At 50.0% G+C, this 15,510-nt stretch overlaps 1 protein-coding gene across 9 annotated transcripts in view; it reads right to left on the bottom strand.

Moving 5' to 3' along the window:
- Positions 1-1,694: 1,694 nt before the first annotated feature.
- Positions 1,695-15,510, bottom strand: part of Pou2f2 (POU class 2 homeobox 2) — a 96,567-nt gene continuing 82,751 nt past the window's right edge. For 3 of the 9 annotated variants that reach the window (XM_029570067.1, XM_029570069.1, XM_029570066.1), the window contains 10 exons: positions 14,728-14,833; positions 14,537-14,628; positions 8,333-8,494; positions 8,065-8,206; positions 7,825-7,973; positions 7,563-7,739; positions 5,195-5,261; positions 3,553-3,754; positions 3,366-3,439; positions 1,695-3,093 (listed from right to left, as the gene is read on the bottom strand). In XM_029570067.1, coding sequence (XP_029425927.1) covers positions 2,765-3,093; positions 3,366-3,439; positions 3,553-3,754; positions 5,195-5,261; positions 7,563-7,739; positions 7,825-7,973; positions 8,065-8,206; positions 8,333-8,494; positions 14,537-14,628; positions 14,728-14,833 — 1,500 coding nt within the window. In that variant the 3' untranslated portion in view covers positions 1,695-2,764. The remainder of the gene's footprint in view (positions 3,094-3,365; positions 3,440-3,552; positions 3,755-5,194; positions 5,262-7,562; positions 7,740-7,824; positions 7,974-8,064; positions 8,207-8,332; positions 8,495-14,536; positions 14,629-14,727; positions 14,834-15,510) is intronic. The other 6 variants (XM_029570068.1, XM_029570071.1, XM_029570074.1 and 3 more) reach the window with 5 other exon arrangements.

Genomic DNA, 15,510 nt, shown 5'->3' with positions numbered 1-15,510 from the left:
TTTTTTTTTTTTTTTGGTTGTAATTCTTTTCATTCTGTTCTGTTCAAATGTCTTCCTATCTGGTTAGGAGCCCTTGGCCCCCTCTCCACCCTTGGGCTGGGGCTCAGGCCCTCACGCTAGCCAGCTTTCAGGAAATCAAAATGGACAAACTCAGAGGTAGGGTGAGGGCAGGGAGCTGGTTCAGCAGATGCTTCCATTCCATCAAGGATGAGCGCCTCTGCCCCAGGGCTGCCCAGGTGGGAGGGGCAAAGTCCCCTAGGCCTTGCAGTGGCTGAGCGTCTTTGCTGCCCTCTGTGGCCCAGCCCGACAGCTTTGTTTCCCTAAGTGGGAAAAGGGAGACCAGAAGAAAAGAGAACGCTGAGGCCTGGGGTTCTGGCTGCCTCTCCTTGGAGTGTCCAGGATGGAAGGGACCCAGGCCATCGCCCGGCTCTCCCCCACTCTACTCCTGCCCAGCCAGGGGCAGGGGCCACTCTGATTTCAATGGCTCGCGTCCTTCAACAGCAACACTTTGGTTTAAGGAGAGACACAGAGAAGAAGATTAAGAGAGAAGAACAGGGAGGAGAAAGAGAAGAAAAGAGAGGGAGGAGACAGAAAAGAACAGAAACAGAAATCAAAGTGGGAATCAAACCACCCAAAAGTTGTTGGTTTTCCTTCGTCCATTCCTTTAGCTTTCCTTTTCCTGTCTTTTTTTGTTTTAAAGCTTTTTCAGTTGATTGGCGGGGGGCGGGGAGTTTGGGGCTCTTCACCCTTTGTCCCTGACACCCTCTCTCAGCCCCACCCACAGGAGACAGAAAAGAACAGAAACAGAAATCAAAGTGGGAATCAAACCACCCAAAAGTTGTTGGTTTTCCTTCGTCCATTCCTTTAGCTTTCCTTTTCCTGTCTTTTTTTGTTTTAAAGCTTTTGCAGTTGATTGGCGGGGGGCGGGGAGTTTGGGGCTCTTCACCCTTTGTCCCTGACACCCTCTCTCAGCCCCACCCACCCACTTCCATCCACCCTGGCTGAGGGACAGGCCCTGCCCCAGCCGCCCCCCTCCGGCTTTCCCGAAGACGACGTCCATGAGGTATTTGTGAAGAGAAAGAAGCATCCGTCCTTCATCCGCCTTGGGGACCAAGGACCTGGACCACTGTGCAGGGCTTGGCTCCACCTTGCGGCTCCTTCTTGTTCTCGGAGTCATCGTCTTCTTTCCCATATATATATATATCTATATATATATATATCTATAAATTCTTTTTCTAGTTTTAATTTATTGTTTGTTTGGTTTTCTGTTGTTTTTTTGTTGGTTTTTTTTTTTTTTGGTTCAAAACTTTGTTGGCCTCCACAATAGAAGGAGGGTAAGGTGGCTCCCAGCAGCGTCTCCTCTGTCCACTGTTGAGACATGTCCAGGGTTAGGCAAATACAGGGTCCAGCCAAGACTCGTGGAGGTCTCATGGGAGTGGTGGCCACCACAGCGTCCTCTTGCATGGGGAAACCACAGGTCATGGCACTGTCCCCGTCACATGGACCCTGATGGGGAGGCCCTCCGGAGGAGCCCACCACTGGGGTGTGTGCGTGTGTGCATGGGCGTTGGGGGAGGGAGAGGTATCTGCCAGTGTCAGAGGGGAATAGGGTGGGCGGAGCGAGGCGAGTTAATCTTTTTGGTTTCTGGTTAATGTTAAAGAACGTGAAGGATCCCACGGATAGGCACTGGAATATGAAGTTTTTTTGTTTTTTTGTTTTTTTCAGGGAAACTGACAGACAGGATGGAAAGAAAGACAACTTGGATGCCCTCACCTCATCCCCTTTTGCTCGAAATGACCACCTCCCTGTAGTCTGGGGAGGGGACAGACTCCAGAGCAGAAGAGGGTGACCAGGTTGAGGAGGAACTTGTGAGAGCTGGAACTTGGCAAAATGGCCTAGCCCACCCTTCAAAGGGAAAAGGGGGAGGTACAGGAAGCGAAAAGCCATTCCCAGGCCTTCCTCTGAACTCTCCCCAGGCTGGGGGTGGGAGGGTTAAAGCAAGACCCCCTGCCCTGTTGGGGAGAGCTGGGGGGCAGGGGAGAGGGGACACATGGAAGGGGCACATTCTGTTGAGCACAACGCTAAAAATTCTGTACATCCTTTGGATGAAGCTACTGAATATTTGGTGTAAGGTTGTTCCGGCCCTTTCTCTTTTACCTTCTGGAAAAGACCATTTGGCAGGTGGTTCTGGGCCCTGGGCCTCCTGCCCCAGGCAGTGCCCTGTCTCCATTGGCCCAGGGCTTGGGCTGGAGCCAGCAAGCTGGCACATTCTCTAGTTCCTTCTTCGCCCACCCCCAGCGGGGGCAGGTTAGGGGTTGGCCCCACAGCCAGGGCTCGGGGGGGCATGAGGTCCGACCTGCCGGTGGCTGCACCGCTCCTGGCTGGGGGTCTTATTTGGTGTCGTAGCAGTGAGGGTCAGCACTCCGAGATCTGGCTCGTGACTAGTTTTTGGTTTGATTTTGTGGGGGGATTTTTGTTTGGTTTTGGGGTTTGTGTGTGTGTGTGTGTGTGTGTGTGTGTGTGTGTGTGTGTTTCTTCTCTGGTTCCTTTAGGACAGCTGGTTTCTGTTGTGATTATTTTTGGTTTTCTTTTTTGTTGTTTAGTTTCTTTCCTTTTTTTTTGGTTGGATTTTTGGTCTTTCCTCCTTTGTCACTCCTGCTCCAAGGACCTGCTATCCCCCACCACCTAACTCCTTGCCCTCTTCCTGGGCAGGGGACCAAGGTGGAGGGAGTCAGAGGAGTGGGAGGGGAGGCATGGCCAGCCCTCACTCAGCCTTGGATCCAGCCTCGGAACCCCCTGGGCCTCCAGGGGTCTGTGCTGCCCCCTCACTGCAAGTGGAGGAGGACGACGATGATGAAGAAGATGAGGGGAGGCCAGGAGACTTGCTGGAGATGGAGGCCGCCACAGCTGCAGCTGCTGCTGAGACCAGACCCACGCCTGGCGGGGCGCTGAGCAGGGGCAGCCCGGCGTGGTTCAAGAAGAGAGGCGAGGTCACCAGGCCGGGGCTCCCTGGGGCTGCGCTGGCTGCCCCCAGCACCAGGTTCCCGCTGCTATCAAGGCTGGTAAGGGGCAGGGTTCCACCAGAGGCCAGGGCTGATGGGGAGAGAGAGAGGCTGAGCTGGGGGCATACCAGGCCAGGGAGACCTTCGCCTCCCTGTGTCCTGTCCCAGTGGCCCTTGTCTCCCGGTCTGTCCCACTGATGCCCGTTAGCACCCCTCACACTTTCCCCAAAGACAGATGGGAATGAAGAGGCCAGCAATGCAGTGAGCAGGGGCAGGACGGCATGGGTGGAGCAGCAATGAGGGGGCTCGAGGCCCAGGAGGGGGTGGACTGGTGATGATGGAGTGACATGAGGCAGCACGCACCTTGGATAGTGGCCAAAGGGTTGTTGCTCATGAGGGCTGGGCTCAGCCCGGAGCTCAACCCCACCATTGTGCTTCTGCAAGAGCAAAGCAGACGCATTAGCGGGAATAAGGACCCATGGCAGGACTGGGGTGCAGCGCCTCACCCTGAAAGCAGTTTGCAACCTCCCACCAGCCACTGCACACTTACCCCGTGCTGGGGTTCAGGCCCGACAAGCCGATAGCCGAATGGCTGCCTTGAGGGCTGGGGTTTGTGCTGTTGGTGGTGGCCGGGGGTGGGGGAGTGACAGAGGGGATGGAGTTGAGGGGGGGCACGGCTCCGCCCCCGCCCCCACCCCCTCCAGCTGTCCGGCTGGGGTGGAGCGTCCCCACAGCTGAGGATAAGGTAGTAACTGCCAAAGAGAGACAAAGAGATGGGGGGAGGGGGCTTCAGCTTCCTCCGGTCCCTCTGAGGATGGCAGGGTCAGCCCCTACTGTCACCCCTTCCAGTGCACCAGCAACTCCTCCGTCTGAACACAGGCACACTGTCCCCACCTCCCTTCTCAGAGTCCTTGTGCCCCTGCCTCATGACAGTCGTCACAAGAATTGCAATACAAGCAACTCCCACCTACTGAGCCTATGCCAGGCCAGGCTGGCACCAGCTGTCTGCAGACCACACCCTGAACCACTTTGGCATGAACAAGAAATGGGGCGCCGAGGAGTAAAAGTCCTATGGCTCCCTCCAGGGGCCAGAGTCAGGGCCTGGGGCACAGGGCTGCTGGCAGCTCGGAAATGAGCAATTTAGGAGGGAGTTGCTGAGGGCTAAACTGTCCTGGCTGGAAACAGAGATTCCAGACTCAGACCCAGCTGTGCCCTTGGGTGAATGCCTCAGCCTCTCCGACCTTCAGTTCCCTCATGGAAAACGGGAATTATGAGACCTCACTAATAAAACAAGATTGAGAATTAAGTCAGTCAATGCACTTTTTGCTTCTTTTTTGTGTTTTTGTTTGAGACGGGGTCTCCCTGTAGCCCCAGCTGGCCTGGAAGTTGCTGTGTAGACCAGGCTGGCCTGGAACTCAGAGATCTGCCTATCTCTGCTTCCAGAGTGCTGGGATTAAAGGTATGTGCCACCACACCTGGCTACTTATTATTTCTTAACATGAGAGGGGCAATATGTCATTTGCTTTATGCTATTCTTTAATTTTTTATCATTTACTTTTATTTTATGTATATGAGTATTTTGCCTGCATGTATATAAGTGCACCACATGCATGCAGTGCCTTTAGAGGCCAGAAGAGGGCATCAGATCCCCTGGAACAGGAGTTACAGATGGTTGTGAGCTGCCATGTGGATGCTGGGAACTGAGCCCAGCAGCCAGTGCTCTTAATGCTGAGCATCTCTTGAGCCTCTGTATTATGTTATCCTTTTTTTATTTCCTTTTTTTTTCTCCCCATAAAATTGTGCTGGAGATGAACTCCAGAGCTTTGAGCTTGCTAGGTGAGCTTGATCACCGAGCACCAATCCCTGCACGCTCATAGGTATATACTTATATAAATATATAAGTATACTTATATACTTATGGATATATTATTCAATCATGATAATTACCTAAAAACTGAAGCTCAGGGAGGTGAAGCAATTTCTGGAGTTCACAGGGCATATAAATGACAGAGGCCAGGGTCAAAAACAGAGGGCATCAACTTTCAGCAACCTCCAAGATGCCAGGCCTACCCTGTGCTCTCTGTCTTCCCTGTGTCCTCCCCCAGACTCAGCCTTGAGGTCCATGGCTACCCAAAACCTCAGACTGCAGCCATGCAGCGATCTCCCAGGTTCCCTCTCGGTCTGCCCCTGACCTGTTGTGCTCAGACTGCTGGAAGCTTGGGACAATGGTAAGGTCCCCGCGCCCCCTTGGGGTGTGACCTGGGAAGAGAGGAAAGGACATAAGGTTAGGCACTGTCTCCAGGCAGCCCCCCTCCCCGATGATATTCTCTGTGCCTCTCCTCGCTCACACCCAGGGTGGGGAGACAGGGCTTCTGTGCCATGCTGTGATAAGAACATGCCACAGGTTTTTCATCATCTTTTCCTGCATGTGCCCCAGGCGATCCTGTGTCACAGGCAGGAAGGATGGATTCTCAGCTGACTCCAGCCTGGCTCATGTCCCTGTAGCACGTCCTGTCTGTAGTGACTGAGCCCGAACAAGAGCTCTGTACACCTCTGCTGTCGGCTTTCCTAGAATGAGACACTTGTCCTTTTGAGAGGGGCTGCCAAGCCTGGATTACATAGTAAGTTTGAGGCCAGCCTGGGCTATATGTTAGGGAGACCCTGTCTCAAAAAGAGCTTGTAATGTCAGCACTTAGGAGGTGGAATCAGGACTTCAGTGTCATCCTCTGCTACATACTGAGTTTAGTTCTTTCCTGGGCTACATGAGACCCATCTCAAAAACAAATTGATTAATTAATTAATAAAGGAAAAAAGAAAGAAAAGAAGGTGGGCATGGTGGCTCATACCTTGAATCCCAGCACTTGGGAGGCAGAGGCAGGCGGATCTCTGCAAGATCAAAGCCAGCCTGGATTACATAGTGAGTTCCAGACCAGCTGGGGCTACAGGGAGACCCTGGTCAAAAAGCAAGAAACAAAAAAAGAAAGAAAAGATCTCACCTCTCCTCCCAAAAAGGGCTGACAAGCAAGGCATAAGCTATTCAGTGTGACTTAGGCCTAAAGTTTTTGTGTCTCTATGTGTGTGCATGGGGGTAGGGAGTCAGATAGGGGCACGGAAGATAAACTGACACAGGTCTTGACATCAGTGTTGAGACAGCATATGCTCAGTTTTCTGGGATCATTCACTGGCCTGTTCATGGCATCTCTGCCTCTAGTCTCACCCTTCCACCAGCCCCAGAAGCCTCCAAGAATTTGACCTTGTCCTTCCTCAGCTCAAAACCTCTCCTTAGGGGCTAGAGAGATGGCTCAGCAGTTAAGAGCACTGGCTGCTCTTGCAGAAGACCTGGGTTTGGTTCCCAGCACCCACATGGCAACTAACAACTGTCTGTAACTTCAGTTCCAGGGAATTCAGTGCCCTCTTCTGGCTTCCATGGGCATTGTATGCATCTGGTGCACAGACATATATGCAGGCAAAATACTCTTACACATAAAATAAAAATAAACAAAAATTAGAAATTAAAAACCCTCTCCTTAGGTCCTCACTACCCATGATTCAGCTTCAAGCTCCACAGTAAAACGTGGGGTATCTGTCCCAGCCATCCTTCACTCTCACACCCATTCACATCTATGGGCAGCTCCATCCATACTAAATATCATGGGAGTTCCTGTAGGCAGGCCCAGCACATCTTGGCGTCTAGGCCTTTGGGCACTCTGGTCCTGGCAGAATGTGGTCACCTGGGTGAGTCTGCTTTACATGGCTAGCTAACTCTTTTTGTTGTCTGTGTGTCAGCGCAGAGTCCCTCCTTCCTCCACAGTGCTGGAGTGAGGGGGTCCTCTCTGGATACCACAGCCCTTCCCACAAATAAAAATAAAGAGCTGGGATAGAGGATGTCACAGATATGTCTGATAACTAAACTGAGGGCACCTCACAGTCTCTGTAGGTGGGAATCCATGTATTCCTACCTGGACCATGTCCTGGTCTTACATATCCCTCCCCTCTGGTTATGTCCCTGTGACAACTCTGTCTAGCTATATCAGTGTATCTTGTACCCCTACCCCCACCACCTTAGATCACAGTTCTGGGCTAGGGAGATGACTCATTACATAAAGACGCTTGTCGCCAAGCCTGACCACCTGAGTTCAAGCCCTGGAACCCTCATGGTGTGAAGAAAATTGTCCTCTGACCTCCACATGGGTGGCCACTCACAGACACACAATGAATTAATGTCAAAACAAGCAAGCGAGCAGATGCTGGAGAGATGGTTCAGAGGGTCTGGGTCCGGTTCCCAGTACCCACATGGTGGCTAACAACCATCTGAAACTCTAGTTCCAGGGGATCCAACACCTCCGTGGGCAGTGCACATCACTGGGGCACTTACATACAAGCAGGCAAAACACTACACACACACACACACACACACACACACACACACACAACGTTTGACTATGTTCTGTATATCCCCAGGACCAACTCCTCTGGTCTCTGTTGTAGGTAATTTTGTTTCACACAGGTGCATACAGGCTTTTGTCCATCCCTCCCCTCCCAATCCCTGGCTCCAGGTACCAGGTGTGGGCTGTAGCTGGCCGGCTTCCCAGGGCTGGGCAGCATAGGGGCAGCGCTGCAGGGATTAATGCGTTTCTCCTTCTGGCGCCGGTTGCAGAACCAGACGCGGATCACCTCCTTCTCCATGTGCAGCTGCTCGGCGATCAGCAAGATCTCCTCTGAGGTAGGCTTCTGGTTCTGCGGGCAGAAGGCTCGTGAGCTGGGCCCTTCCTCCCACCACCCCTCCCGGTCCCCTCCGGGTCTCCAGAGGCGCAGAGCTCACCGCTAGAAAACTTTTCTCTAAGGCGAAGCGGACGTTTGTCTCGATGCTGGTCCTCTTCTTGCGTCTCCGCCCGGGCAGCCCGTCGAAACCCAAGCTGGGGCTGCTCAGCTGGTTAGGGCTGGGCAGGCTTGAGTCCACAGACATAGTTTCTGGGAAGGTGGAAGGCCAGGGCGTGAGCGAGCGCCTCCCTCTCCCCGCATCACCTGCCCCCTCCGCGCCCAGCTGGAGTCTCGGGCTCACCTGCGTCGTTGAGCCACTTCTCCAGGAGGGGCTTGAGTTTGCACATGTTTTTGAAGCTCAGGTTGAGGGCCTCAAAGCGGGAAATGGTCGTCTGGCTAAAGTCGTTACCGTAGAGCTTGCCCATGGCCAGGCCCACATCACCCTGGTTCAGAGGGAGGAGATGGGATGGAGGTCAAGGCCGAGCCCTCTGGAGGTCACTCCCACGCACTCTAGCCATTGACCACGCCCCCACACTGCCCACTGCCCAGCCCACAAGGTGGTCCCAGACCTGTGTGAAGCCCAGCTTGATGCGGCGTTGCTTGAAGGTGCGAGCGAACTGCTCCAGCTCCTCCAGATCGCTGGGCTCCTCGGGGTGGGATGGAGGCTCCAGGCATTTTGGGGGCTGCGGGTGTGAGAGGTGCGGGTCGGGCAGCGTGGGGCGGGTCACAGCCTGGTGGGGCGGGCAGGTGGGTGGGATGCAGGACGGAGGACCGGGATGGAGCTAAGCAATGGTTTTCACACCTGCTTCCTGCAAACTCCCCTTCACTTGCCCAGGACACTCACACTCATTGTTAATATAGTTAAATGTCTGGGGAGGCTGCCCCACCTGGTTCCTGTCAACTGCCTAGAACTGCACCTTTCCTTGAGAGTGAACTCCCAGAAGGAGCAGTCAGTTTCAGTTTTGCTAAGGACTCAAAGCCTGCAGCCAGGGGCGGTGGATTCATCCCCCATCTCTGCCATTGACTTGCTGGGTAGCTCAGCCTAACAGTCTTTTATTTATTTTTTTTATTTTATGTGATGTGTATGACTGTATTGCCTGCATCTATGTAAGTACACCCACGTCCTGCAATGCCCTCAGAGGTCAGAAGAGGGGGTCAGATCCCCTGGAAGTGGAGTTCAGCCGCCATGTGGATGCTGGGTATCGAACCCTGGTCCTCTGCAAGAGCAGCCAGTGCTCTTAACTGTTGAGCCATCTCTCCAGTCCTAGCCTAACAGTCTTAACTCCCTGGGCCTACATTCCCTTCCATGGAAGGCAGCCATTACTACTCTTCTTCCTGAGTTGTTAGGAGATGAAAATAAAAAATAAGGTCCTCCAAACACATATGCATAGATGTTCAGCCTACAGACATGGCAATAATGTGTTAATGTAGACCTCTGGATTGCAATGTGAGTCCCAGGACAGTTGAAGATGTAGAACATGGGAAGGCTGTGCATGTGGGGACAGGGATTGATCTTCAGCTCATTCTCCATGTGCATCTAAAACTGCTTTTAAAAATTAAAGGTCTGGGGTTGGAGAGATGCTCAGCAGCTAAGAACACTGGCTGCTCCTCAGTTCCCAGCATCTACATGATGGCTGACAACACCAGCTCCTCAGCAAGTATTGCATGCACATGGTGTACTTATGTGTATGCAGGCAAAACACTCATGCATATTTTTTCAAAATAATAAAATGTTAAAGGCCTGATGGCACATGTCCAACTATACAAGAAACTAAGGCAGAAGGATCCCAACTTTAAGGTCAGCCCGGGCTACAGAATGAGTTCAAAATCAACCTGAGCAACTTAGCCAGACTATCTCAAAATAAAATGTGAAAAGAAGGCTGGGCCTTGGCAGACAAAAGAAAAATGAGGAGGAACCCAATAGAGGGATGCTTTTGGAAGCCCTTGTCAAGAAATTGCAATGGACTTGCATATGAATATTTGAAAATTGCCCTGTTCTTACTTTTTTCTAGTTCCCTGTCTAGAACTTGTAATGCTAATTACTCTTGCCTTTACTTCTCCTTCACAAAAAATAAAATAAAATAAAAATAAGTTTTAAAAAGAAGGAGAAGAAGGCTAGGGATATGACTCAGGGGCAGGATGCTTGCCTAGAATCCACCAGTAAGGGGTTGAGGTAAAGCAGTTGCTGAGACACACCCTCAGAAGGGGTAAGATACTACCATGCTCTAAAGTCTTAAAAATGAGTAAGTTACGGGCTGGAGAGAGCGCGGTGGTTAAGAACACTAACTTTTCTTGCTTTCAAATCCCAGCACCCACATGGCAGCTAACAACTGTCTGTAACTCCAGATCCAGGGGATCCGACGGCCCCTTCTGACCTCCATGGGCATTGCATGACACGGGTGCACTTACATACATGCAGGCAGTACATGCATACACATAAAATAAAAATAATAAAATATTTTTAAAAGAACCTCATTCAATTTTAAAAAATAAAATTAAAAAATGAGTAGGTTGTAGCTAGGCATTGTGTCACATGCTTTTAATCCAGGCAGATCTCTGTGACCTCGAGGCCAGCTGTAACTACAAAGTGAGCTCCAGTATAGAAATGGATAGGGAGGGCGATTATAGGGACGAACAGAGAAGCAACATCTGTATTTGGAGTCATCAGGTTTTTAGATTTTAGGAAGCCTACTTGGAACATGTCACAGATCATGTGAGTCCCCTGTTAGGGTCACAGCATCACTTACAGTCAGACACATTAACAGTTTGGCACCAGCAGGAATATCATCCCAGGAAGGATAAGGATACTTTCCCATGGCAGGAAGGGCAGCTTTTGCAGCCAAATGAGTTCTGATGTCACTGTTACAAGAACAACTTAACTTTCAAGGCTGGAATTCAGCACTGTAGCCAAGACCAGTATTGGTCTCCAAACTTTTCAGTCCTTCTAATAGAGTTCAAATTATATATATATAAAATGGTATATGGCATAATATAAATGCTATATATAACAAATTATATGTAATATAAATTATATATATATAAATTATAATATATACACCCTCTGTGTGTACATGTATATGAGTTCATGCAAGTGAATCTTGTATGGAAGTCAGAAGACAGCTTTCGAGAGTCAGTTCTCTCCGACAATGTGGGCTTTAGGGATTAAATTCAAGCAATCAGGATTGGGCCATCTCATTGGCCCAAGTTCACATATATTAGTTTTGCTTTGGATATTGAGGATTGCATCCAAGGTCTTGAGTGCACTAAATACACGATCCACTTAGCTACACCCCCAGGTTTCATAGACTTTTTGAAAGAACTATAAAAATGATGCCAAAATAATGAATGTGGGATGTATAAAGAGTTATGAAATGTTATTATTTATTCACTAGGGATTAAAACTAAGGTTTCATGGGGCTGGAGCGATGGCTCAATGGTTAAGAGCACTGATTGCTCTTGCAGAGGACCTGCGTTCAATTCCCAGCACCCACATGGCAGCTACAAACCGTCCTTAACTCCAGTTCCAGGGGAATCTGAAGCCCTCTTCTGACCTCCAAGGCACTGCATGACACGGGTGCACTCACATACATGCAGGCAATACACTCATACACATAAAATAAAAATAATAAATAAAATAAAAATATATTTTTTAAAAAACTAAGGTTTCACATACTCCAGGGGTTACACCCCTAATCCCTCACTGGTGGATTCTAAGAAAGCGCTCTACTGCTGAGTCACATGCCTCCAGCTATGTGTGTACGTGTGTGTGCATCTGTGCGCGCATGTGTGTTGTGTGTGTGGTGTATGTCTGTGTGGACGCATAACCAGGTATGTATGCAGAGGCCATAGGAGGATGTTGGGTGCTCCGTCACTCTGTACTTTATTCCCCTGACACAGTCTCTCTCACTGGACCTGGAGCCAGGCTGGCAGTCAGCAAGCCCCAGCGGTCTTCCTGTCTCTACCCCCACAGTGCTGGGGTTCCAGGCACACTTGTGGCCATGCTCCACTTTTACATCGATACTGAATAGTTGAACTCATTATCTTCATTGTTTTGTAGCAAGCATTCTTACCCACTGAGTGATTTCTCCAGTCTCCACCCCTTTTCACATTTTCATTGTAGACAGGGTCTTTCTTTTTTAAAAAAATTTTTTTAATTTTTATTTTATGTGTATGAGTGTATTGCCAGCATGTATGTAAGTGCACCCGTGTCATGCAATGCCTGAAGAGGACAGAAAAGAGTGTCAGATCCCCTGGAACTGGAGTTAAAGACAGTTGTTAACCTGGGTCTTCTGCAAGAGTAGCCAGTGCTTAGTCACTGAGCCACCTCTCCAGTCCCTAGACAGGGTCTTTCTAAGTTACCCAGGCTTGCCTTGAAGTTGTGGTCTTCCCATTTGATCTTCCTGAATAGCTTGGATTACAGAGGACAAGATTCTTGTTTGTTTATTGAAACAAAAGTCTCAGATAGCCCTAGTTGTCCTCAACTCACTATGAAGCAAAGTATGATCTGGAACTCCTGATCCTCTGTCTCTGCCTCTCAAGTGATAAGATTACAGGTGTACCACCATACCTGTCCCGTTTTGTTTTGTTGAGACAGGGTCTCACTCTGTAGCTTTGGCTGGCCTGGAACTCACAGAGATCAGCCTGCCTCTGCCTCCAGAGGCATGTGCCACCACGCCCAGCAAGACAAGATTCTTATTAAAGTTAGAACTCAAGACACTAACAAGAGTACTCTGAAATCGCCTGAGCGCTGGCACCCTTCCTGAGGGGGCCATCCTGCTCACTGTAACTGTGGACAGAGACACAGTCTTGTCAGAACTCCTGTTTGTGAGGAGACGATGGAAGTCTGGTGCCTTTCAGAAATCCACTTGAGAGCAACCAGATAAGGCTGGGTCCCTGCTGTAGGGAGCAGACATGAATGAACACTTAACAGATGTCTCACTCAAGAGAACCTTCCAGGTGCAGTTCTGGAAGAGACTCAAGGAATTCCTCACCTACAGGCTGAAAACTCCATGAAATTTCATGTGTTTGTTCTGATGCACAATGGGGATCAGAGCTAAATATTTCTTTAAAGTTTATTTATTTATTTAGAGACAGGGTCTCACTATGTAGCTCTGGCTGACCTGGAAACTCTCTGTATAGATCAGGCTGGCCTTGAACTCACAGAGATCTGCCTGCCTCTGCCTCCAGAGTGCTGGGACTAAAGGTGTGTGCCACCACGCCCAGCCCCTGGTTCTTATTTTTAAATTGTGTGTGTGTGTGTGACTGTGTGTGGGTATGTGCAGGTGCTCAAGAAGGCCAGACAAAGACATTAAATCCCCTGTAGCTGGAGTTATAGGCAGTTGTGAGCTGCCCAACACGGGTACTGGAAGTCAAACTCAAGTACTCCGAAAGAGCAATACACACTCTTAACTACTAAACCATTTCTCTAGCCCTAAGAAATTTAACTTTAAAAAAAAAACAAGTATATATATATATATATATATATTTATTTAAATTGTGTGTGTATTGTATGCAAATTGCTTGTTGGTGTGTGTGCACATGCACGTGAAGGGCTGAGGTCCTCTACCTGGGCATCTTTCCTCAGTTGCTCTCTACCCAAGGAGGACAGAAGAGGGCATTGGATCCCCTGGAACTGGAGTTAGAGGCAGTTAGTTGTGAGCTGCCTGACTTGGCTGCTGGGAATTAAATGCAGGTCCTTTGAAAGAGCAGCAAGTGCTCTTAACCACTGAGCTATCTCTCCAATCCTACTTTTTAAATTAAATTTTTATTTATTTTTTATGTGTGTTTTTCTTTTATTATTTTTACTTTTACTTTATGTTTATACGTGTATTGCTTGCATGTAAGTGCACCTGTGTCATGTAGTGGCCACAGAGATCAGAAGAGGGCATCAGATTCCCTGGAACTGGAGTTACTAACAGCTGTTAGCTGCCGTGTAGGTGCTGAGAACTGAACCCAGGTCCTCTGTAAGAGCAGCCAGAATGCTTAACTGCTGAGCCATTGCTCCAGCCCCTTCTGTATGAGTGTTTTGCCTGTATGCCTGTAAGTGCACCTGTGTTGTACAGTGCCCAAGAAGGCCAAAAGAGGGTATCTGGATCCCTGGAACTGGAACTACAGATGGTTGTTAGCCACCATGTGGGTGCTGGGAACTGAACCCAGGTCCTCTGCAAGAGCAGCCAGAATGCTTAACTGCTGAGCCATCTCGCCAGTCCCCCCCCCCTTTTTTTTTTTAAAGACGGTCTCTTAGTAAACTTGAAAGTTATCTATCTGGGGAGGCTGGCCAGCCAGTGAGTGTCAGGGATCCACCCCTCTCCAATCCCACCTTCCCAAGGCTGCTTCCCGCACATTGCCATATTCAGCTTTTTACCTGGGTTCTGAAGACTCTCCAAACTTGGGTCCTTGTGTTTGCACAGCAGGCACTTACTTTACTGACCAAGCCATCCACCCAAGCCCCAGAGCTAAATATTTCATCAGATTTTCAAAGGAGCCCATAATTTAAAAGACTTTAGCACTACTAGTCTGGTTTGACTCCCTTCATTCTACCTAGGAAGGACCTGACCCAGACATGGAGCCTAGCTTACTTGAGTTCCTACAGCAAGTCAGTGGTAGAGTGAGGCTGGGCCCCAGGTCTCCCAACTGCTGTCTTGGCGCCCCCATGGATGTGGGGTGGGCCAATGTAATGGAGACTCTGAAAGCCTTCCACCAGTCCCATCCACTCAGCCCCCAGATGACCCTGCTGCAGCTGGTGACCGGATACACTCAGTGGACAGTCTCACCTGTGTTGGAAGCCCGGCCCGGGGCTGGGAGGTCAGAAGAGCTCCCTGGGTTTGCTGAGGTAGCTGGAATAGATTTGGCGTCGGTAGCAGGCCTGGGAAGACAAGGAAGAACACACGTGGTAAGTGGGCAAGGGGCGGGCGAGGGGAGACTGCTGGCATCAGGCAAGGTATCAGAGGAGCTGAAGTCTCACCTGGCTGACTCTGCTGGGCCTGTGGCAGCAGGAACTGAGCAGGTGGCTGGAGGTGGTGGCCTGGGACAAGCACCAGCTGCTGGAGCTGGAGGAGCTGCTGTATGTCCTGGCAAGGAAGGGATAGACAGAAACACAGACTGAGTCCTGGCTGGGTCTCTACCTCTGCAACACTGGAGCCCCCAGGGGCTGAAGCCAGGAGCCGTGGAGCCTGACTGGCACTGGGAAGCAAGCTATGGTCCAGCTGGCTTGGAACAGCACACTGACCACGGGGCACCTGGAAGGCCCATCCTCCAAGCTGTCCCAAGAGGGCTTGCTCTTTGCCTTTTCCTTCCTGATGAAATATTTGCCTTGTCTCACATTCCCACAGAACAAATAGACTTGTTTAAAAATGTAAACTGGACTAAGTCTTTCCTCTTTTAAAACACTCCCAAGGCAAATGATATGATGTCTGGAATGAGCTCCAAAGTACTCCAGCAAATAGCAGGTGTGTACATTGGTACGGACACTTTGAGAAACTCTTAGGCACTGATAGAGGTTGAAAAAAAAAAAAAACCTCAGAATGTGAATTTATTTGGAGATAGGGTCTTTGCAGATGATCAAGATAAAAGGAAGCCATGAAGGTGGGCTTTAATTCACACTGGGGAGTATGGCTCAGTGGTAAAGCCCTTGCCTAGAATCCACCAGTGAGGGGCTAGGGAGTACGGCTCAGTGGTACAGCACTTGCCTAATATTCATCAGTGAGGGGCTGGGGGTGTGGGCTCAGTGGTAGGGAGCTTGCCTAAC

The sequence above is a fragment of the Nannospalax galili genome, unplaced genomic scaffold (genome assembly GCF_000622305.1).
Source record: "Nannospalax galili isolate Female #2095 unplaced genomic scaffold, S.galili_v1.0 scaffold1623, whole genome shotgun sequence".
Taxonomy (NCBI): domain Eukaryota; kingdom Metazoa; phylum Chordata; class Mammalia; order Rodentia; family Spalacidae; genus Nannospalax; species Nannospalax galili.
The sequence above is the reverse complement of the archived record's forward strand: the minus strand, read 5'-3'. Positions and strand labels throughout refer to the sequence as shown.